Source organism: Giraffa tippelskirchi, chromosome 4 (genome assembly GCF_054371585.1).
Source record: "Giraffa tippelskirchi isolate mGirTip1 chromosome 4, T2T-mGirTip1v1.2.pri, whole genome shotgun sequence".
Classification (NCBI taxonomy): Eukaryota; Metazoa; Chordata; class Mammalia; order Artiodactyla; family Giraffidae; genus Giraffa; species Giraffa tippelskirchi.
The window spans coordinates 66,391,988-66,417,131 of NC_137278.1; the positions used below are offsets into that span (position 1 = coordinate 66,391,988).

At 36.1% G+C, this 25,144-nt stretch overlaps 1 protein-coding gene across 3 annotated transcripts in view; it reads left to right on the forward strand.

The window, feature by feature from the left end:
- ASB3 (ankyrin repeat and SOCS box containing 3) overlaps positions 1-24,843 on the forward strand; it is a 101,969-nt gene extending 77,126 nt beyond the window's left edge. For all 3 annotated transcript variants that reach the window (XM_081589631.1, XM_081589634.1, XM_081589632.1), the window contains exons 8-10: positions 7,163-7,420; positions 13,420-13,553; positions 23,066-24,843. In XM_081589631.1, coding sequence (XP_081445757.1) covers positions 7,163-7,420; positions 13,420-13,553; positions 23,066-23,271 — 598 coding nt within the window. In that variant the 3' untranslated portion in view covers positions 23,272-24,843. The remainder of the gene's footprint in view (positions 1-7,162; positions 7,421-13,419; positions 13,554-23,065) is intronic.
- Positions 24,844-25,144: the final 301 nt, after the last annotated feature.

The window sequence follows — 25,144 nt, forward strand, 5'->3', positions numbered from 1 at the left end:
CATCTTCTCTATTCTGTTTCCAAGATCCTGGATCATCTTCACTGTCATTATTCTGAATTCTTTTTCTGGAAGGTTGCTTATCTCTACTTCATTTAGTTGCTTTTCTGAGATTTTTATCATATCCCTTCATCTGGGACATGATCCTCTGCCTTTTCATTTTGCTTAACTTTATGTGATATGGTTTCCATTCTGGTGACTGTGGGATTTTCTTGCTTCTTTTGTCTGCCCTCTGGTGGATGAAGTGTCTTGTTGTGGTTTCTCCTTTGTCTTTGGACATGGGGTATCTTTTTTTGGTGGGTTCCAGTGTCCTGTCAGTAGTTGTTCAACAGCTAGTTGCAGTTTCAGTGCTCTGCTATCTTGAATCAATCTCCAGTTTTGTTTTGTTTTATTTTGGCTGTGCTGAGTTTTCGTTGCTGCGTGGGTTTTTCCATAGTTACAGGAAGCGAGGCTACTCTTCTTTGTGGTGTGTGGTCTTCTCCTTTTGGTGTCTTTTCTTGCTGTGGAGCATGGGCTCTAGGGCACAGGGCTTCAGTAGTTGTGGCACGTGGGTTCAGTAGTTGCAGTTCCTAAGCTCTAGAGCTCAATAGTTGTGGTGCGTGGGCTTAGTTACTTCATGGTATGTGGGATCTTCCTGGACCAGGGATTGAACCCACATCTGCATTGGCAGGCAGATTTCTTTACCACTGATCCATCAGGGAAGCCTGTGGTATGAGTTTTGAAATTTTATTTTTATAGTAACAGTGTGTTATTATAATAATGTTGATTTGGTATAAGATCATTGTATAAAACATTTAATCAACGCTTACCTGACTTTAGATATTAGTCAAAAATCTTTCTTTTTTTTAAGTTAATTTATTTTAATTGGAGGATAATTACTTTACAATATTGTGGTGGTTTTTGCCATACATCGACATGAATCAGCCATGAGTGCACATGTATCCCCCCATACTGAACCTCCCTCCCACCTCCCTCCCCAACCCATCCCTCTGATTGTCCCAGAGCACCAGTTTGGGGTACCTGCTTCATGTATTGAACTTGCACTAGTCATCTAGTTTATATGTGGTGATATACGTATTTCAATGCTATTCTCTCAAATCATCCCACCCTCGCCTTCTTCCACACAGTCCAAAAATCTGTTCTTTACATCTGTGTGTCTTTTGGTGCCTTGCATATAGGATTGTTGTTAACGTCTTTCTAAATTCCATATATGTGTGTTAATATACTGTATTGATGTTTCTCTTTCTGATTCATTTCACTCTGTGTAATAGGCTCCAGTTTCACCCACTTCATTAGAACTGACTCAAATGTGTTCTTTTTAATGGCTGAGTAAACTCCATTGTGTTTGTGTATCTTACCTATTTTTCTGCCGATGGACATCTAGGTTGATTCCATGTCTTAGCTATTGTAAACAGTGCTGCAATGAACATTGGGGTACCTGTGTCTCTTTCAATTCTGCTTTCCTCGGTGTGTATGTCCAGCAGTGCATTGCTGGGTCATATAGCAATTCTATTTCCAGTTTTTTAAGGAATCTCCACACTGTTCTCCATAGTGGCTGTATCAGTTTGCATTCCCACCAACAGTATAAGAGGGTTCCCTTTTCTCCACACCCTCTCCAGCATTTATTGTTTGTAAACTTTTTGATGGCAGCCATTCTGACCAGTGTGAGATGGTACCTCATTGTGATTTTGATTTGCATTTCTCTGATAATGAGTGATTTTGAGCATTTTTTCATGTGTTTATTAGCCACCTGTATGTCTTCTTTGGAGAAATGTTAGTTTAGTTCTTTGGCTCACTTTTTGATTGGGTTGTTTGTTTTTCTGGTATTGAGTTGTATGAACTGCTTGTATATTTTGGAGATTAATTCTTTGTCAGTTGCTTCATTTGCTATTGTTTTCTCCCATTCTGAAGGCTGCCTTTTCACCTTGCTTATAGTTTCCAAAAACTTTTGTTTTCTTATTTGTATGTTTTCTGGCATTTCTCTGAGATCTAGAAATTTAACATTTCTGATGCTCTTTGCACTGTTGGCCTGTTACATTATGGTGAAGTTATCTGCTTTTACAAGTAGTGTGCTGCTGCTGCTGTTGCTAAGTCGCTTCAGTCATGTCTGTCTCTGTGCGGCCCCATAGACAGCAGCCCACCAGGCTCCTCCATCCCTGGGATTCTCCAGGCAAGAACACTGGAGTGGATTGCCATTTCCTTCTCCAATGCATGAAAGTGAAAAGTGAAAGTGAAGTCGCTCAGTGGTGTCAGACTCTTAGCGACCCCATGGATTATAGCCTACCAGGCTCCTCTGTCCATGGGATTTTCCAGGCAAGAGTACTGGAGTAGGTTGCCATTTCCTGTAATTAATATCAAAAAGTGATGAAGATAATAAATAATAAATAATGGCTCTGGGTTTTAAGTTTTCCCTTCTTTTTTGTTTTATTCAGCCAATTTAACTTTTTAGCTCAGGATTAGCATTCTGAAACATTTTTACTGAGTATCCCTTGGAGAGAATAGGCTTCTATTTGAAGCAGTGACCTTTAGCTCTTCTCATACTCCAAAGCATGATGGAAAGTTGTCTTGTCTCCTCCACCACTGTACAAAAGAATTCTTTGTCCTTTGGGGCTAACAAGTTAACAGCTTCAGTGACATGAAGCCAGTCTTTCAGGGACATAGCTGAGTAATTCAGCTCAAATGAGATAATATAAGAAAAAAACTTCTTTAACTGGAATGGGTGAAAGAGATGGGAAGGTGAGAAATTACAGGAAATTTAAACAAATATTAATGCCTTTTATATATGGCTGTAGAAGGGGCTCCTGGCTTAACTGACCTGATTATGTCTGTCTTTCTAATCAGTACTGATCATTGTTATCCCGTTAATTTTATAAAAATAATTGTGTCCATTCTTATCATTATATCACACATGGATACATCTGACACAATGTAATGTCTTTATTTTATTTTCAGCTGATAGCTAAAAGCCATTCAGTAAAACTTATTATATGGCCTTTTAATAATTCATCTAAAAAGTTGATTGGAGGTTTTGTTGGGTTATTAAGATGTTTGTCCATTTCCATTTGTTTAAAAGAAACCTTATGAACATGTTGGATTTCCTTTTACTGTGCTTCTTTTTTATCTGAGCCTGTTTCTGTGCACAGTTTTGAACTTCAAAGGGCAGTATGATGGAAAATGTACAAGCCCCCAAATAAGGTTTAGACATTGCATTTTTGGTTTTTAAACTTCTATTTCTCTGTGCCTTATGGTTTTCACTGTTATATAATATGAAGTCTCTTAATGTGTCATAAGTAGTTCATGATATTTGTGTTAAATAAGAAGGACTACTCTAGGACTTGAAGAGTTTTTCTGATTCACTATCAGGACTTGAAAGAGAATTTGTGTTAAGTGTTAAGAGAAACACATACATATTCCCATGTAATTTATATTTTAACCAAAGTTTTATCTAAGCCTTTATCTTGCTCATTGACATGTAATAATCAAGGTCATTGTAGAGCACTGAAGTTACTTGAGTTGGTTGAGCTTATTATGTATATTTGAGATGTATAATGTGACAGAAGCTCAGGGCATGCTGAAAAAGTTTTATGATCCTCCAGTTTTATTTTGTATTTATTATTGACCATGTAAATGGTAGTTCTGTTGAAAAAGGGTTTATAATGTAGCAGTAGGTAGTTTATAAAAGCCTTTTAGGAGTGTGCTCTTATTCCTTCTAGTACAAGGCAGTGTGATGATCACTGGAAGGAGTTAGAGCTGTGTTTTGTAGAATACTCTTTCTATACATTGTTAATAGATAATACACAGGATAAAAAGGGTTCTTTAGTTAATTAAGTTTGGAAAACACAGGATTAAGCAGTGGTAATTAGATTTGTTTCCTGAAGGGCTTCTAAGAATTTTTCTTATGGTGGTGTGTTTTATGAATTCCTGAGGAGGGATGAGTCTACCAGAGTTTGAAAAATTTGGAAACATAGGATGAACTTTACAATAAATACACTATTGTTCCTGTGTTTACAGACTTTTGGGGCATTTTATATCCTCTTTATTATGCTTTTTTCTGATTAATGATTGGATCCATTGCTTTAATTCTAAAGGTACTTCCTCTGAAGTGTATCTGGAGCTTGAAGAAAAATACTTGAGCATATATTTAAAAAATGTAACTAGCATACTGTTTAAAATTAAATTCATCCTGTATTTCTTTCTTACATGGACTAGTGTATATTATAAAGGGTCTCTCAAGTATTTTAATTATGGAGGCTTTTTTAACATAGATCATTTGCAGGGACTAGTGTTCCATGGAACATACTTCAAGAAACATAGGTGTAGCCTTAAAATAATTCTTGATTTAACTATTTCCTGAGATGTTTTGTTTTTATAATGTAGGAGAGATATTTCTGATATTTGCTCTATCATATTCACTGTTGGATTTTGATTTGCTATTATTATTCCAATTTTACAAATTACTAGTTTTGTGATTAAGCTTCAGTTTTTGCATCTAGAGTGGAGATGGTAATAAAAGTTACTTTTTAGGGTTGTGAATATTAAGGCAAATCTTCCATGTAACGCATTTATCGTAATTGCCTGGTGTAGAATAGATAAAGGTTGTTATTATGGGGAGTTATATGTGCACATCTTCCTCTAACATTTAGAGATGGATGGTTGGTTTACCTATGGCCTTGTCCTTAAATTTTTCTTAGCATGAGTCACATGGCTAGATACTATATTTGAAACTTGAATAGGAAAGCCTCTTGGTTTTATAGTTTTTTTTTCTAAACAGAAAATAGATTCTCTAGCTATCTGTGGCACTTAATTGAACAGGGTGCATTTAGGGCTCTCATTTACCTTTGTATTCTGTAGCAAAAATGCGTCGTCCTCTCTGAGAGCTAAAGCATCTGTGGTTAGGCCGTTGATGCTTTCACATTGCTTGAGGGAAGAGTTCAGCCAGTTTCTGAAATGTACATGTAAACATATATGTCTTAAAAATTAAGTGTTCTTGAAAATTGTGTATTGCATTTGTAATGAGGCAGTGTCTCGAGCTTTTCCCACTTTTCCTATGTGTTTGTTGGAACAGTCCATGCATGTGTTGCTCATCTGTTCTGTAGTGGAATCAGTAATAACTGCAGGCAGAATAATGAGAGCCTAGTTAAATGAGGTCAAAGTGGTTGAAAGAAATTGCTTATAACTGTTTAAAACCATCAGTCAGATATATATCCTCTAAGAGTGGATACAAATATATATGCATGGTTGAGTCCCTACACTGTTACCCGAAACTGTCACAGCATTGTTTGTTAATCGGCTAAACTCCAATACAAAAAAAAAAAAAAGTATATCCTTTAGCATTTCTTGTAGTGCAAGACTGTTGGCAATAAATTCTTTTAGCTTTCCTGTATCTGAAAATAGCCATAAGAAAGAAAATGTATATACAGGGCTCTTTTCAAGAACAGTGATAAGAATGATGGTATTTCCAGGAACAAATATCAATATATACCAGACGGACAACAAAGTTAATTAATTTTTATAAAGAAAATTTTAGAATTATAGATTTTTCTTTTCTAATTGCTGTGTATGTTATTAATAATAAAGAGAATTAGTATTTAATCTTTTAACTGAAGAAAAGAAGCACAAATTGGAGAGCAAATAAAACAGATTTACAAAAATTTGCATAAGTGATATTTATGTATATGGTGTTTAACTGCTTTGAAACCTTGGGCTCAAGTTCTTCAAAGTAGTTGGTCTCACATGACAATGGTTTAAATGTTTTATATTTGTTTTTTGTATTCTTTTTATGATTCTTAATTATTTAGATTCTCTAATACTATAAATAATGAAGTATTTTTTTATTTCTTGTTATTTAAAATAGCATTAATGCCAGTTTCAGAGGGAGACTTATTTTATTCTTGCATATTTTCTTTCACAATTGTCTGTGTAGTGAACATACATGTTTATTGAACTTTGTTAAAGTTGAAGTTATATCATAAACAGTTTTTAAAATGTGGTCACATAACCATCATAATTTTAGTTTTTAATGACTATGTCATATTTTGCACATATCTCTTCCTCTGTTAAACAGTTAATTTATTTAAAAAAATCTGTTATAGACAATACTGTGGTTAATATAGTTGTGCAAATAGGATATAGTTTCTTTTTGTCTCATAGATAAATTCGCAGGATTTATGTTTATTATATTTAAATTTATGGTATTTTACTTTGCATATCATTTTATTTTAAAAATACTTATATAATGCTAGTTCCGTGTGCCTGGATGGTTAAGTAGCTTGCTAACTTGCTCAAAGTCACACAGCTAGTAAGTGGCTGAGCAGTCTGGCTCCAGTCTGTGCTCTTTATAACTTTGCTATGATACCTCTTTTGACACATTTTACCAATTAGCTCTCTCATAAAAGAGTTAAACTTACTTTTAGTCATTTTAAGCTCAACTTAGCAGGATGATCATTTTTAAAACAGGTAACCAATTCAGCAGGTATAAAATAATACACTTTCATTCAGTAAAACACTTGATAAAGATTAATTTTAAAAAATATAAAGCTGTAAGTTAAGTTTTTGTTCATAAAAAAGGCTTTCTATTTGATTGCTTTCTGCCACTAAAAATTTAAAAGAAAGGGGGAAATTGATCCTGTATTTTTTGACTGATCACATTGTTTATTAACTTTGTTTAGCAAGTATTTTGTAGTACAGATAATTAATTGTGCATAAAAAAATCACAATTTGAAAAGAGTCTTACTTGTCAGTGATAATTTTATTGAAGGTAAGTATTTTAAATTCTAAGGGCATGACTTGTTCATAGTTGAAAATTAAAAACCGTACAACGTGGTGTAAATTAAATGTCTTCTAGTCTTAATCCACTGGACATGTAAAACCATCCACTATCACATCTGCCATTCTTTTTTAAAATTATTTTTAATTGAAGGATAATCACAATATTGTGTTGGGTTCTGCTGTACATCTAATTACAATGTTGTGTTGGTTTCTGCTATACATCAACATGGATTAGCTGTAGGTATACATATGTCCCCTCCCTCTTGAGCATCTGCTATTCTTATTTTCCAGTCATAACTACTATTAACTATTTGTAAGAATTTTTTTTAATGTGAAAATCTTCTCTTCCCTTCCCCTCCCCTCCTTCCCCTGCCTTCCTTTCTTTTTGCTGGTGGAGCTGTGACTTCTTTGGAATTGTAAATATTCTTTTGAAATATGGAGCTCAGCTAAATGAACTTCATTTGGCATACTGCCTGAAGTATGAGAGGTTTTCAGTATTTCGCTACTTTTTGAAGAAATGTTGCCCATCGACACCATGGGACCATATATCTGAATTTATAAATCACGCAGTTAAAGCACAAACAAAATATAAAGAATGGTTGCCATCTCTGCTGCTTGCTGGATTTGACCCACTGAATCTACTGTGCAGTTCCTGGTAAGAAATCCTACTATTGTGGACCTTACTCTTTTCATTTCCCCCTATTTCTTGAAATCACTGTGTTGGGAGGAGGTTGTTATTGTGTGTGTTTTGATTGTGATGGCTGTGTTGGGATGAAGGAATTGGGGACCTGCTAATAGTGAGATTGAATGTAAGGATTGTTGTTGTTTATTGCTAAGTCGTGTCTGACTCTTTTGTGACCCCATGGACTGTAGCCCACCAAGCCCCCCTGTCCTTGGGATTTTTCAGGCAAGAATACTGGAACCAGTTGCCATTTCTTTCACCAGGGGATCTTCCCAACTCAGGGATCAAACCTGTGTCTCCTGCTTGGCAGGCAGATTCTTTACCACTGAACCACTGGGAAGCCCTGAATGTAAGGATAGAATCCTAGAAAAAGGTCAGAGGCTGCTAGAAGGGAACAGAAAGGAATTGGTGCCAGTGAATCCTCTCAGGAGGGCTATTTCTTCTACTTGGGCCATCCCTCATGCTGCTTTTAAAATGCCTGCAACAGAATGGTTGTAGCAGCTTTGGCGATTTCTAGCATCCCTTAGTCAACTAGATTGAATACTCCTATCCTGTAGCATCTTGTCTATTTGAACTTAGTCTCTCTCAATAAATACTGATTTCTGAAGCAGCTGAGGATACAACTGTTTACCTCAAGTGGTTTCTCAGAAGGGCAGTGCCTATGAATGATTATATGAAAGTTGAGTCAGAATTTTTCTAGGGCAAAAGGATAAAAACTGTTCTACAAGCCTTTGCAGGACTTACATGTCTAGATGGGCTGAGAAATTATTGATAATGGTAGCAGTGAGAGAACTCTGATAATTTGAGTCAAGTGAGAAAATAGAATAAATGTCTCTGGAGTGTAGAGGACATAGGTGTTTTATAAAATTTCAATGAAATATTTGGAAGATTTCATTTTTGTGCTTCAGAACTACCATTTACTAAAATAATGTTTAGGCAAGTACTGAAATTTTGAATTTCAACAGAAGAGTGCTTTGATATCTTGTTATTTAAATTTTGCTTTCAAAGAGGTCTTCTCTGGAATTCATGCAGGCAACACTGGTGCTTCCTACTTGTAAATTTAATTTGCATTTCTGTGACTCCCATCTTCCACCTGGTGGCCTCTCCATCTATATTGCAAAAGGTTGTTGCTGAACCACGAAAAGACGCTGAGATTCTTGGCCTCCAGAGGAGAAGAATTCAATCCAGGGCCAGAGATGAGGCTTGATCGCTCAGAGCTTTTGTGCAATAAAGTTTTAATAAAGTATAAAAAGGATAGAGAAAGCTTCTGACATAGACATCAGAAGGGGGCAGAACGAGTACCCCCTTGCTAGTGTTAGCAGTGGAGTTATATACTCTCCAATTAGTTATTACACTGAATCAAAAGAATGGCTGTAGGTTGTAAAGACCTCGCTAGACCTACTCCCATAATTTACATTTTAAGATAACAGGATTAGCCAGAAGGTTTTTTCCAGAGCCTGTCCTCAAGCAGGATACATTATTGTTATATAATCCTAAGGAATGTAGAGGGAAAATAAAGTTTGTCCTTTCTTCCTCCTTGAGAATTCCAGACCCCTCTCTCCTTGGGGACCCCTGGACTTATCAACTTGCCTAGGAAATGACTCTCTCAATTGTCAAGAAAAGATCTTTATTTGGCAGGATCCCAGTATCTCACCTTTTTATTATGTCTACCATAATATAGAATTCAACAATTTTCTCTAAGCAGAGATTTAAAATTTTAAGTTTAGGACTATCATGTGTTTCTGATACTGAATGTTTCAGTTTGATGGCTTGTGAGGAAAAACTGCTATCTGATAGGTGGTTTGAGGAATATAAAAGTAAAGCAAAATTTAGATACATGCTCTAATCTCTACTTTACTTTTTGTTTATAATTTACAGTGGTTTGAGTCACGGATTGTATTTACTTCTTTCTCCAGCAGTTGATTGATTAATACATAGTTATCTGTACTCATTGTTGTAATTCTCTGTATACCATTTCAATAAATTTTCACAAAAATTTATAGTATTTTTTGATTATTGAGATATAAAATGATTGACAATTAATTGAGAATTCTAATTTTTAAAAGTTATTTGTGTATGTTTACTTGTCTTAACAAACCCCCTTTACATGTGCACATGTGTGTATACACACACACTCACTGCTGAGATATAAATACTATTGAATGCTATATCTAGCTATTTACAGAGCTATTTAAGTACCTTTAACTTTTTACTTAGTGGATTTTATTGTTGTGTCTGGGCTTCAGACAGCTAGTAGCAGTTGCCTCTCACCATTCCCTCCCCAAAATGCTACTGTAAATCCAGCTCATAGAGATAACTGTGGGCAGTCCTGGGAGTGTGTTCCCTTTCCTCTGTGACTCCATTTTGTTCTTACTCCCAAGGCACCACTTTTTTCTCAACCATACTCCTTGTGTTTTACTACTGAAGCTAATTACTTGGCTCCATCTTACTTCCTATTGCTTTCAACCTTCATGCTCCATTCTGGTTTTCAGTTTGTGTATTTCTTTAACAAACACTTAAAATATTGCCTGATATACAGTAGCTACTATGATTGATTCTTTACTATTAACTCATTTAATATAAAATATAGTAGATACTATTATCCTTAATTTATGAGAAGGGGATTGAGGCACAGAGTGTTTGACATACTTGCCGAAGTTCACACAGCTATTTGGTGCTAGAGCTTAAGATTTGGACCCAGGCTGTCCAGTAGTATGACTCAAGTCTGTCTTTGTTGCCCCTATGCTATTCTGCCTTAGTCCTGTGTATCCCCAGGGTTGTGGAAATTTTGTCACTTAATTTCAGGTACCTTGTTAGTCGCTCAGTTGTGTCTGACTGTTTGCAACCCCATGGACTGTAGCTCACCAGGCTCCTCTGTCCATGAAATTCTCCAGTCAAGAAGACTGGAGTGGGTATCCATTCCCTTCTCTAGAGGATCTTCCCAACCCAGGGATTGCTCCTGGGTTGCTTGCATTGCAGGCAGAGTCTTTACCATCTGAGTGACAAGGGTACTTGAATCCCTTGCCTAAACTGGAGGAATCTGAGCCAACTTTTCTCTTTCCTATTCCTAAATTAGGAATAACCTATTTAAGGAAAAAATTAAATGTATCCTCTTTTCTTTTCCTCCTCGGACAACTACATAGACTGTTGGAAGAAAAGGGAATTATTTAGCTTTATCCTCCTAAAAGACTCCTAAAATAGTCTTCTATCCCTAGTTCTTCTATGGGATTTCCTGCCCCTCATGTGAAAACTTTCCCATTTGAGAATTTTTTGTGGTAATAAGCCACTGGGTTTGTGCTTTGTTTATTGGATGTGTTTGGATAGAAAAAAGTTAATAAACAGTAAACTACATATTATTTTTAGTAAATTTTAAAACTTGCAGCTATTTGAATTGAGAACAAAAATTGCATGTATTTTGCTCTCAAGAAATAACTTTAGTTACTTTATATTTATTAGAAAAAACACAATGGAAAATTTCACTTTAGCAGTAAAAATGCATAACATGGTCAAATTTTTGTTTGCTAATCTTTTATTGAATGTATAAAGCCAGTGTTTATGCTGAATGTGATGAATGTTTTGCTTTCTTTGATCAGTTTACATTCAAAGAACTGTTATAAAAAATTATCCCATAAAAATTCCAATATGCTGTTAAAGTGGATTTTGGTTGTATTTTATTTATATCACATGTAAGTCTGTTACTTAATCTTTGTCATGTGAATTATTAATGTCTTTCCTAGATATTGCTTGTCTTAAATAGTCTTTAAAAATGTATCTGACTAAATAATTGCTTGTCACAATATGAGCTACAGAGTTGAAATATTTTAATGCAAGACTAGGTTTCCCTCACACCCTCAATGCAGTAGACAAATAATAGAAAGTGAATGTCATCTGTGCATTTAGTTGATTAACTGTCAATTGTTTATGATTGTACAACTGCTTTGTACAATGTAATGGTCAATGTAGTACAGTAACAATACATTTTTAGTGGCACTGTCAGCGTTGGTAAAATACTCAACATTATATTAACTGAAGCTGTGTAAACAGATTTATTGTGTGTGTGTTTAGATAACTGCATAAAAATGACTTTATGTTTGATCACAGTGAGACTTAAAGCACATTAAGGTGGAAAAATGAAACCATTATAAAAGAAATAAGGAACCATAACTGAGAAACCTTTGGTGTGGGTTCCTAGAAAGTGAAGGAGATTGTTTGCCTTTGAATATATTTTATCATTTCATTTATTCTCAGTATTTTCTGATAAATTGTGACTTCACTGAGAACTTCTTGATAAGTAAAATGTTTCCCAGAGTGTTTGTGCTGTAGTTTGTTTTTCCTTATATGAGTTTGCATGTTAGAGAATTAAAAATTTGGGATATAATTTTCATACTATAATCAGTCATTTCAAGGATAATTTGAACCCTGAATTACATGAAATAACTTGTCTTTGAGATGACAAGTTTAGAGTATTATAAGTTTCTTTCTTTTTCTTTTCTTTTCCCCTTTCTTTTGTCCTTGTTCAGTAATGTCTCCAAAAAAGTGACCTTGAGAAAAATTTCTGGTTTTGAAATAGTCACCAGAGACCCTAATGATTTTATTTTTCTTCGAACAGTGTGATGTTAGAGGAGTATCTAATTGAGTACAAGATGAGTAATTTTGTTAGAATTTGGAGTTGTCTTTACGCTTTGACTAAATTTCATGTTAAGGCCCACTGAGAATATAGTACTGAAAATTCCAAGCCAATTCTAGTAATATCAAATATTTATATGGTATTTTATAGTTTTAAAAGTCTGTTCACTATATTGCCTCAGCTATTTTTATGAACAGTCTCATGAAATACACAGGGTAAGTGTTATTCTCATTTTAGAGACCAGGATCTAGGGCTTAAAGAATTTAGGCAACATGTTTGTAAGTAGTAGAAGTGTTGTTAGAAATCAGAACTTTTCTTAGGTCATTGCCCTTTCCATTAGGATTCAAGTACTTAAAAATTTTGGGAAGTCTCTTCTGGGTGGGTTGGTAGGAAATCTGACATTGTTTTGAAAAAAGAGAAGTAGAACTGTTTGTCTTCAACCACTTCTTTCAGTCCTTAAAGACAAAACTTTTTCTGGTACATCCTCTAGAGTCATATCTATAATGGGGAGGGTTCTTGATGAGAACCATTGTAGTAAATCTCTGAGGATTGGTCAGAAATAACCAACCATCTCTCCCATACACCAGTTTAGGGACAGCTTTGGCTTCCCTGATAGCTCAGTTGGTAAAGAATCTGCCTGCAATGTAGGAGACCCTGGTTCGATTCCTGGGTCAGGAAGATCCGCTGGAGAAGGGATAGGTTACCCACTGCAGTATTCTTGGGCTTTCCTTGTGGCTCAGCTGGTAAAGAATCCGCCTGCGATGCAGGAGACCTGGGTTCGATCCCTGGGTTGGGAAGATCCCCTGGAGAAGGGAAAGGCTACTCACTCCAGTATTCTGGCCTGGAGAATTCCAAGGACTGTATAGTCCATGGGGTTGCAAAGAGTTGGACATGACTGAGTGACTTTCACTTTTGGGTGTTTAGGCTTTATCCTTTCACTGTTAAATTAAGTGTCTGTAAGGATGACCAATCTAGATTTGGCAAGATGGTCCAGTTGGGAGGAAATAATGGCATATCCACTAATGACAGTGACACTAAATCTGTCTATTCTCACCACTGCTGCTGGGGAATGGCAAGGCATTTTACCTCTGCTAGAGTAGAAACTCCTCTTGTCATCTATTGGACAGCTACATGCAGAGTCACTTGAGTTTCGTGTAGGAACCTGATTTGATGATTTTTCATATCCACTGAACTTGCCTTTTGTTTCATGAATATTTTCTTTGCTGCAGTTGTCTGTCTGCTTCCACATCAGGATGTTGTAAGAATTGGTATATGGTATTTGTTTTCACAGTGAACCCTTGGTGAGTTTTGTGTCTAAATGTGTATTAATATCTTGCCAATGTAGGATTGACTCAGTCAGTGATGACATTCTTATCTTCACTTTGGAGTTTACTAATTGGAGGAGACTTCCTCCAGCTATTGAAAAGATGCTCTCTGCTCGTGCCTCAAACTCCTCTTGGGCTCTACAGCAACATATTGGTAAGAAAGTACAATTTTTAAATACATGTCACTACTTTTTCTTCTCTGTCTTCTCTAGCTGTGTTGTAATTTTAAGTGATAAGAGTCACTGGAGAACATAATTAAATCAGGCATCATTTGCATTTTCTTTATGTGGGGAGAGGATGGGACTGTGAGGGAGATCATAGTAATTTCCTTCAACATAAATCATATCTGATTTTATAAGTTTAGCCTAAGGAGCACGTAAAGAATAACAAGTATTTAGTGATATTTTAATGATACCCTTTTGTTTTTAGTAAGGGTTATGCAAGCAAAAGTGAATCCTAAGAATTTTGTTGGTCAATATTTAGTTTGTGGTCAGAAAAATGGTAAATGTAATTTTCCTCTTCAGAGTGTATGTTGATGTGTGTGTGCTCTTTAATATTTTATTGTCTCTAAAAGGAAGTATCACCATTCTTTATTGTTAACTTTTCTTACTGAATGTATGCCAGTGTGTTGGTAAGATATAACTGCAAGTGAGCTGGGTAGAAATTTTGTGAATTGATTGATATTTTAAATGACTATTTTAAAACAAATTAGCAACTTACTCTCACTTTAAAAAATAAAGCTTTTAAGCTAGTTAAAAAAGAAATAAAGAGGATGCAATAGAAGACTATACACAAGGAAACCGAATTAAACTAAATATAACATAGGCAAAGTATTTCTATTTACTTATGTGGATTTATTTTAATCTATTTTGTTCACCAGATTATGTCTTAAGTTAGGAAAATTATTTCTTCATTACTATTTTTGCATGAAATGTCACCCTTCATAAAACATGTTGAATAGGTTTTTAATAAGTGAACTTAGCATATGTAGAAATATCTTCTAATTGCTTGGAAAATTACATTTAAGTAAATTTTCTCAGTCAAAAACAGACATTCAGGAAAATATATTCTTGAACTGAGGTATATTCAAACTCTTAGTGAGGTTTCTTGTTGAAGAAAAAATGTAATCTGTTTGGAGTCTCTAAACCTTCCAGTACAGAATTTCTTTAATGATAATGTTAGAAAGCTCATGTGCATGTGAGAATTGTATCTGCTCTTCCTAATTATGTGTGCAGTGGTAGGGGGCAAATATCTATTTGGGAACAAAAAGGCAAAAAGAAGGAACATATGCCAGGTGGGAAAATTACTGCAGCGTATCAATTAGTAAAGATATGTGAGTTTACTCTGAAGACTTTAACATATGGCAGGTTTGTCCAGATGAAGGTAAGAATTGTACATGAATGCATTATCCTGTGGTAGACTAGATCCATCAAGGGCTTCTTGTTAATTAGGCACTAGGTAGAGCTTGCTAGGGTAATAATCATCATCTCTTAAGAGGATTTTATTTTGGCTGAAGATTTACAAAAGCCTTTCTCAGAGGTATTAATGTAGCTAATGCTTTTCTAGTCTGTTTCTCTTGCCACGACCTCTTTTCTTGGTTCCAGTCCCATATATCCAACTAACTTTTGGACATCTCCACTTGGTATCCCACGTTTTGACATATTCAGAATTTGAACTTGTCATTTTTCCCACAAATCCTGATGTTCCGTCTGTCTGTTTCCTCATTCAGAAGGTGAGGTGATTTGGGAGTGCTGCTTACCAAGAGAGTGAGTTATTCCTGGCAGCTGTTTGTTACTTGTTTCATCTATCGCAGAGGTATTCAACCGTGGTGATTTTTGCCCCCCCCAAGGGATAGTTTTGATTGCCACAACTGGTAGGGGTGCTGTTGCCATCTAGGGGATAGAGGCCAGGGAGATGCTGCTAAATATCCTACAGTGCACAGGACAGCCCCCCACAACAAAGAATTACCTGACCTGAATGTTGCTAGTGACCAGGTTTAGAAATCCTGATCCTCCTTGACTCTTGTGTTGCTCAGTGTTACAAAGGTTTTTTACTCTTGTATCAGGAAGACTTTTAAACCCTGTCCTTACTGTAAACTACTCAAGAAATGCTTGTGTTCTTGGTTTCACAAGATATTCTCAGTTATTCCAGATATTCCACTGAGAATATCTTCTGCAGGTAATGGGAGCTGTTGTGATGGATTTTAAGTAAGGCTGGAAGGAAGAAATATGCCTGTCTACTCACTTCCCTGAGTTTCAAATGGGATTGTGATTCTCTTCCTTTCTGTAGTTCAAGACTGTCTTCATGTACCCAACTCTTCTTTTTTCTTCAGTTTTCAGGACATTCAGTTTCTGTATGTTGGCCATCTGTACTCTTCCCTCCTTTATTTGGATTTTGAGATACAGGATTTCTAAGCAAAAGCATGGCCAGAGTTTTAACATCGAAGGTGGTGAGCTCAGAAACACAATTCTTTGATTACTTTTCTAAGTATAAGACAATCTTGCTTTCACCCCAGTTTCTCCAGTAACTTATCATGGTATTGAAAGCTACCTTATCAAAATATTTCTTTAATTTTTTTTGGAAAGGATGCTTCTTGTGGCTCTGCTACTGCTGGTAAGCCCCTAGAATAATTTCAGTTCTCTAGCCCTTTTAGGTATACCAGTATCTGTCCTAAGGGAAAGATTTTCTCTTTTCTTTTCCTAAGCTCTTTTCAAATCTCGGAGATGCCTTATACTTGCTCAAAATTCTCCTTTCCTCATTCTTTTCCTCCTTAAAAACATAGCACCTTGCCCTGGTAGTTTAAAAATAAAAGAGACAGTCAGTTCCTTGCTGCTCATCTTTTTATCATTTAGTCAGATTTGTTTTCAGAACTTCTTTTGCATTAGAAAGGAAAAGTATACCAGGTAAAATTTGCTGACTGGTTGCAGTTTTAATAGCAATTTTTTGATCATGTGCCTGTATATACCTCTTAGAAACATCATTTTAAATGTACCTAGCAATAGACTTCTTAATAAAAAAAAAATTGCAAACCCCCTGGCCAGCTGACCAAGATCAAGTCTAGATAATTATGTGCTTATGGTAAAAGCACTTGGCTTTAGTTCATCCTGAACCTTTAATGATCAAATATGAACAATTCTATTCAGAATATTACATGGATCTGGATTCTACAAAGGATCCTGTAAGGGCCCCTTGAAACTCTTGACTTGGATTCTTTTCAGTGTTCCTCTGTTTTGTTCTAAACAGGATTTAAAACAGTTTATACATTTAGATTATCACACAAAAAACAGTAAAACAAGTTCAAAGTGGAAGCAAAAGAAAAGCATGGAGTCAGGAAATGTTTATCAGTGTAATCTGAAACTTGTCTATGGATACACTGTAAATTTGGCTGTGATTGAGCTCTACAGTTCTTGATCTAGGTTACAGAGTTCATAACATAAAACAAACTCATTGCTCAGAAGTACAGATATTCTTGGATGTTGTGCTGGACAGTTTCCTAGAAAACATCTTGGTAGCGATGGTTTCTTGGGACTTTATGTTACCAGTTTCCAATGTGGCCTGTGGCTCTCATACCAAGATATTGAATTACTATGGTAATTCAATAAAAGCACTTCTTAAGTGGGCCTTGGTACTCAGGTCTCTGTTGCTCTGACTTGATCAGGGCTAGATTTATAGTATCTGGAGGGTACCTGTGTGCACTTTGAGCAGTTGTCTCTAAATACTGTAACTCTACACTCAGTTTTAAATAAGTGATAGTTAGCAATGCATTCAAAATTAGACTACCTAAGAAGTATTAGAGTGCAGCTGCTTTGTGTTACAGACTGAGAACATATTTCTAAGAAATAATTGATCTGAAAAGTAGAGGTAAAACAGAAATGAAAAAATGAAGGTTGATAGGCTAAGTATTCTATTGTGAAACCCAGCAAACACATAAGAACTCCTGCCTAAATATGGTAGACTGAGTGAGTATTCAAAGTTTAAACCAGGTTTCCTATGAAACTTTAAGCAGCACTGCTAGTTTTGAGCAATGCTCCTTGTTCATATACTCTTTAAGAAAAACCATTTGTGGTCAGTACATCAAGCTAACTATTTGTGGTAACTTATCTTGTGAGATTGTTATATTTACAGTTAAAAACTAGGGAATAACAACCAGAAACAAAATACAGGTTTAGGAATCAGTCAGTCAGTTCCATCCCTCAGTTGTGCCTGACTCTTTGTGACCCCATGGACTGCAGCACACTGGGCTTCCCTGGCCATCACCAACTCCCAGAGCTTGCTCAAACTCATGTCCATTGAGTTGGTGATGCCATCCAACCATCTCATCCTCTGTCGTCCCCTTCTTCTCCTGTCTTCAGTCTTTCCCAGCATCAGGGTCTTTTCCAGTGGTTCAGTTCTTCACATCAGGTGGCCAAAGTATTGGGACTTCAGTTTCAGCATCAGTTCTTCCAATGAATATTCAGGACTGACTTCTTTTAGGATGAACTGATTGGATCTCCTTGCAGTCCGAGGGACTCTCAAGAGTCTTCTCCAACACCACAGTTCAAAAGCATCAATTCTTTTGCGCTCAGCTTTCTTTATGGTCCAACTCTTACATCCATACAGGACTACTGGAAAAACCATAGCTTTGACTAGATGGACCTTTGTTGGCAAAGTAATGTCTCTGCTTTTTAATATGCTATCTAGGTTGGTTATAACTTTTCTTCCAAGGAGTAAGTGTCTTTTTATTTCATGGCTGCTGTCACCATCTGGAGTGATTTTCGCCCCCGAAAAAAATAAAGTCTGTCACTGTTTCCACTGTTTCCCCATGTATCTGCCATGAAGTGATGGGACTGGATGCCATGATCTTAGTTTTCTGAATGTTGAGCTTTAAGCCAACTTTTTCACTCTCCTCTTCGACTTTCATCAAGAGGCTCTTTAGTTCTTCTTCTCTTTCTGCCGTAAGGGTGGTAAATTTAAAATAATAAATAAAGGTGGTAAGTTTAAAATTTAAAATTTCATCTGAAGCTGAAACTTCAATACTCTGGCCACCTGATGCGAAGAGCTGACTCATTTGAAAAGACCCTGATGCTGGGAAGAATTGAAGGCAGAAGGAGAAGGGGATGACAGAGGATGAGATGGTTGGATGGCATCACTGACTCAACGGACATGAGTTTGGGTAGGCTCCGGGAGTTGGTGATGGACAGGGAAGCCTGGTGTGCTGTAATCCATAGGGTGGCAATGAGTTGGATATGACTGAGCAACTGAACTGAACTGAAATATCCACACATTGGAGTTAAGTACTCAAAAGACTTTTCACTAATTGAGTGTGCAGCCAAAACATTTGAAGTTCACTAGGTTAGAAGATGCTTAGGATTTGTATGATATATTGTACAGTTTATAACCTTTTGATTCAGAGAGGTGTCAATTATGTTCATAGTATAGATGAGGCATTATGCCCATTTCATAGAAGAGGAGCTGAAGGTTGAAGCACTTAAATGACTTGTTGAAGGTCACACAACTGGTTAATAATGACTTCTCAACTCCAACTCAGCTTCCCTGATAGCTCAGTTCATAAAGAATCCTCCTGCAGTACAGGAGACCCCAGTTTGATTCCTGGGTTGGGAATATCTGCTGGAGAAGTGATAGGCTACTCACTCCAGTATTCTTGGGCTTCCCTTGTGGCTCAACTGGTAAAGAATCTGTCTGCAATGTGGTAGACCTGGGTTCAATTCCTGGGTTGGGAATATCCCCTGGAGAAGGAAAGGACTACCCACTCCAGTATTCTGGCCTGGAAAATTCCGTGGACTGTATAGTCCATGGCGGCATCGGAAAGAGTCGGACACAACTGAGTGACTTTCACTTTTGCTTCACAACTCCAGCTCAGGGCTTATTACTGGGTGGTTTCCTTTCCATTCATTCTATTCATTGCTGTTCTGCTGGTCATTCTTTAAGTTTTCATTTCCTGTCCTAATCTATCTCTTATTTATACTCCAGAGTCCTTAGGTAGTTGCTTTTTATATTTGTTGAAGTTTTTAGTTGTAATCAGTGGGAGAGAGAGAGAGACTGTACAAGTAAGTTAAGAAAGACTGAGAACAAAAGGATGGAACCATAAAGACATTATATTGGTGATGAAAATACAAATTGTCGTAGATGGCCCAGAAGTCAGATGAATGCGTTTGATGTGGAAAACCCTGCAGAGGAACCATAGAAATAAAGTCAAGGCATATACATCATTTGAATATTGGCATGAGGGCAGGCTAGTGATGAAATGGTTGTGGAAAATATAGGTAATGGGTTTGTATGATGTATATGTATTGCTGTACTATAGTAAACTTGGCATTAACAAGCATAATTAATTAAGAATTTTGGGGTTTAGTTTGATCATTATTTTAATTTTAGTACAATTTCATGTAACGTGGCCTTCTATTTTGATTGTTCTTTGTACATACGGCAAAGTTAACAAAATTGAAAACTTCTGTGTAGAAATGAATAGGTAAAGGTTGCTTGTCTGCTCATAGATCTGGAGGTAAACTGGGTTTAACATATTAACTTGCAAATGATTGGGTCAGAAAAGTGACCCAAATATAGTGTGATTTTATACATCATTTTCTAGACTTATGATCAGTGCCATGTTGGAAGAGAGAGATTTGTTTAACAAATCTGGTTTTAACAGGTTTTTATGAAAGTTATGTTTTACATACAATTTCTGGGCTTTTCCATATTATAAATTCAAGGCTTGTCTTGATCTTCTCTCAGTCTAGTGGCAACACATCTGGAAATACTATGCATCACTAAAACTTTCATAGGAATTTTGCATGCCTTGAAATATTACATATATGATTATACAATTCCCATAGTATTCACTGGCATATCAAACTAAGATGGCACTGATGAATATATTATTGTCTATGTTAAAATGAATATAGTTCTTACCTCTAACTGTTCATCAGGCCAGTGATCTATTGTGCTCACAGGAGGAAAATAAAAATAGTGCATTAAAATTAGAATCAGTAACTGGAGTAACTATACTCTTCCCTTTTTAAAATTATTATTAAATGGAAAGATCTCTTGAAATTTATGATAGTTTCAGTGGTTTAGAAGATATTAAGAGAATTATTTTGGGTTTATCACCAGTTTAGAAAACCCTAGACAAGGGGTCCAATTATTTGGATCTAGTGTCAGCTCTGTTGTTTCTGTACAGTGTCAATATGGGCAAGTCATATAAGCTTCCCAAAATAAATGTGTAAGTGTGAAAATGTTAGTCACTCAGTCATGTCCTACTCTTTGTGACCCCATGAACTGTAGCCCGCCAGGCTCCTTTGTCCATGGACTTCTTAAGGCAAGAATACTGGAGTGGGTAGCCATTCCCTTCTCCAGGGGATCTTCCCAACCCAGGGATGGAACCTGGATCTCCTGCATTGCAGGCAGATTCTTTACCATCTGAGCCAGGAGGAAAGTCCCTAATAAATGTGTACTGGTCCAGTTTGGCTTGATCACAGATGATTAAGCTTTCTACACGCATATCCGCATAAACAAATGAATGGTTTATTTGGTTGTAAAAGAGCACTAGGGCTCCTGTGATGTAGTCAGATGGCTCTGAAAGGCTTGTCTGCACTGCAGGAGACTGTAGGACAGCTAGAGGCACACTCCCTGGTCAGACTGAGAAGTTTGTAAGTCAATGTAGTCTATCAAATTGGTGAAGCTGGAGAAGTATTAAGGATTCCTTAGCTCTGAGTGAGCCACCCTCCTCCAGGTTGCACAGCCATCCTTTATCTTCCTTTTGGATTTTTAATAGCTATCTACATTAAAAAGAATGTGCAGAATGAAAGATTTCAGTTTAACCAGGTGCATATTAAACTCTAATATAATATGAGTAAAAATTATCTTAACCAGTCTCACTTTAACCCATGCACTCTGTAGTCTTATCATTTTCTCTGTCAGTTCCTTCTGTCTGTGTCCATGGCATAATCAGTGTTTGCAGCGGTTAGGACATTTTGTCTCTACCAGCTGAACTGTATGCTTTCCAAGAATCAGTTATGCTCTTTTCTGAAACTTTTATTACATTTGTGCATATCCAGTGATATTAGGGCCAACTATTGTTCATGATCTCAGAAGAAGAGAGGGCTTCCTTATTTGTAACAGTTGAACATGGGCCACCTATTTGTTGAAGTTGAACCTACTTACTACTCCTTTGGAAAACTGTTGGGGTTTGCAGTTTGAGCTTGGTTTCCATATGGTTTCCTGCTAATCAATCCAGTGCTCCCTTTATCTATGTTTTCTCATCTTAGAAGTGAGAATGATTCTTCCTTTAAGTTTACAAATAAAGGTAAAATTTTAAACAGTATTAAATATGGAAACAGTGGAAGTAAATGTTCTCTATATTGTAGTTGCTGTAGTCTTATTTTTATAGTGGGGAATCTATGTGACTCATGGTTTAAGGGAATACTCTTCTTCGACTTTGGTTTTATTTACAAAATAAGGTAACTGTGTTGCTTTTCTAATTTGGCATTTGGAGTTACCCAAATTCTGAATGAACTAAACTTAAACCAGTAAGCTTAAACTAAAATCTAAGATGATGGACTAACTTCAGTGGTTTGGAAGATATTACTGATGTTAGAGAACTAGCATGTCTCAGGCCCTGTGGGTTATTATTAAAGAACCCTAGACTTGAAGTCAGACCAGCAGGTCTGATATCAGTTGGGCTCTTGATTGTACTTGTCTTTGCTGTTCTGATCCTGGTCTGGTAATCTTTGGTTCATTTCGCAGGGATTTATAAAAGATTTCTTGCACTTACAAAAGGCATTAGATTTGAGTCACATAACACCAGTATCTGTTTTTAGTACACCTAGTTTTCATGAACATTAACTTGTTTAGTTAACACTTTTCATCTTAGAAAGTAAAACCACTATCATATGATTCTTAATTAAGCATATGTGGGTTATCCTTTTAATTGGTTATTAGCTTTTAGCAGCAGTGGTTTTGGCATGTGTACATACACATGCACGTTTTGGGGTCATATGCACTTGAGTTTGAATCCTGATCTACCATGTATTAGATGTTTGACCTTTTAAAAGTTACTTAAATCTCTTGTTTTCTTGTTTCTATGAGAGCATGAGAATATGTACCTCACAGAGTAAAGGAAGATAAAAATAGAATGTGTATGGACATATGGCATAGTAGGCTTTCAGTAAAGGTTCCTTTTCTCTCTGTGTCAATTTTAAAATTTCATTCTATATCATGGATAAAAAGAGCAAAATGAATATAAGCTACATATTTATTCACTTGATGTGGTAGATCTGGAGACCATTTGCAGTGAGAGTGAGTGGGAAGTAATGTTTGCTACTGTGCCCTTCTATCGTTTCTAAAGTTAGATCACCCATTTCTGAAGTCCAAACTGGTATTGACAGATATTTAGAATTTGAACATTAATTCTATATAGTGCTGGGTACTGACTTTGGAATGTGTGGCTAGAAACTGGAGGAAGAAGAACCAGGAAAGTTGTAAAATGAATAAATAAATGGAGTTTATTTTGGTCATCCTGGCTCAAATAATCTTTCGAAAGTAAGTCTAAGTAACATACCACTTGTTTTTACTAACAGAGGTGAGGGGAAAAAAGGGCCTTTACGTTAATGGACTGTTATACTTTCTGGTTCAACATTTTAATCTTTCTTTTTATGTTTGTTTCTCCAGCCTCTGTTCCATCCCTGACCCACCTTTGTCGTTTGGAAATTTGGTCCTGTCTAAAACTAGAACACCTACGGTCTGATGGTTTTATCCGTCAGTTGCCTCTTCCCAGAAGCCTACATGATTATTTGCTCTATGCAGAGGTTTTGAGGATGAATGAAGTTCCAGAACTGGCAGTTATTCAAGATGGAGAAATCAGTGAAACCACTTAACACAGTTTTTGTCTTAGTCTGAAAACCACCAAGATAAGGAGCCATGGAGTACAAATTCTTCACAATTTTATGGTCACAAAAGATGATTTTTGTTTGTGTGGTTGGTTAGGCTTTAGAGGGCAGTGGTTTAATGGAAATGTTTACAACTAGGCTTCCTGGTAAAAAAAAAAGTGTTGTAAACATCATGTAAGTTACTTTATTGCAGTTTCATCATCAGTACTCTTTATGTTGTAATGTTCATTTATCTAACCATTTTCTGCTTTATTCTGTTAATGAACTGTGAATGCTGCTTCTAGTGCTAAACATGGCCTATTTCCACCTATGATTCTGTGTTTACCTAGGGCTAGAGCTTAGACGAGAAGGCATAAGTCTTCACTGGAAGTATACACACAGTGAAGTTGAGTATCTCTTACGTTTATAAAAGAACTGTATTATATTCTGTTCTCATCTCTTAATTCATTTGAAATTCATTGGCTTTTCACAGGTAAACTCAGGGGAGAATTCTCTTTTTAAAGACTATAGAAAATAAATCATTTTGCTGTTTTCTTTTTTTTCCAGTTCTGTGATACTCTTTTTGGCTAAAAAAAGATTCCTGTTTCTGCAAAGGCAAGAACAGACTTAAATTCAAAGACATGTTGAAAAAAAATTAGGTTGATATTGAGATAAATGTGCATTTTACCACATTTACACAGTATTAATTAGGAGACTGGGAGAGACATTTCTGTGGTATCATTTTTAAAGAAGGAAAGGTATGTATTCCTGAGTTGCTCATGGTCAGATGAAACATAGCAGGTCCATTCAGTCTCCAAATCAGAGGGCAGCTTTAACCCTATGAAGCAGTGGTTGCTAGTTCTGTTAATGTTATAGTGTGTTTCCTTTTTACTATCTGGATACGTTATCAAATAGTCCATGAAATTTAAACCTTAGAGACCTAGATTAATGAGATACTGCCTCATTGGTTTTACACTTGTTTGCTAGGAATCTAGAGTCAGAGAGGACTGAATATAGTATCAAGGGAGCTATGATAAGAGGCTGTGGGCATTTGTCTTGAGAGAAAGGTTAGGAAAGCATACTGTCATGTTAGACAGCTAGAGATGGGGTCCAAGGGAAGGCAAGTATTCTATCCTATTTGGATTCTGTGACTTACGATAGATGGCAGTGGGTCACTCAGATTCATCTCTGATAGACTTTTGCTATTTGGTAAAAGCAGTGATGATGGCATACCAAATGATGGAGACATTAAGGTTCAAAAGGATAACTAAATTCAGCTACAGTTGCCTGTGGGGTGGAGATAGAGTTTGAAGTGGGTATACATGCAGAAGTAAGAGTGGATAGGGAAAAAACAGGTGGAAATTCTAATAGTTAATAAATTCCAAAAAAAGTATGTACTATGTAGTATTTTTTAAATGTCTGTATCTTTATTTTTTTAAACCCTAATAAGTCTCTGCTTTTAACATAATCAGTTTTTTGTTAGAGTCCAGTGTACATAGAATATTTACCTTTTAGGGTGAATCTTTTCATGTGTTTTTGTTTATGTTTAAATATGTAATAAATTCAACTATTCATAACTTATCATTGAGCTCTTATTCTTAAAAACTTAAAAATATTTCAGATACATTAAGACCCTTAGTATTTAAAGCATAAATGATTTTACTTACTGTATACAATATCTTCCTTTTAGGCTATTTTATAATACATAAATATGATTTTTATGACTAATAGCAAGGACTCAGTAAGAAATCCAATCCAGAAGTATCTAAAGGTAAGTAAATTACAATAACAACTTCTGATCAAAATGATACATCCAGGTAGTATGAACTTGAAGCTCTGCCCTACATGTACCATGGTGCTTTAGTATTCTTAAAATCTCAGT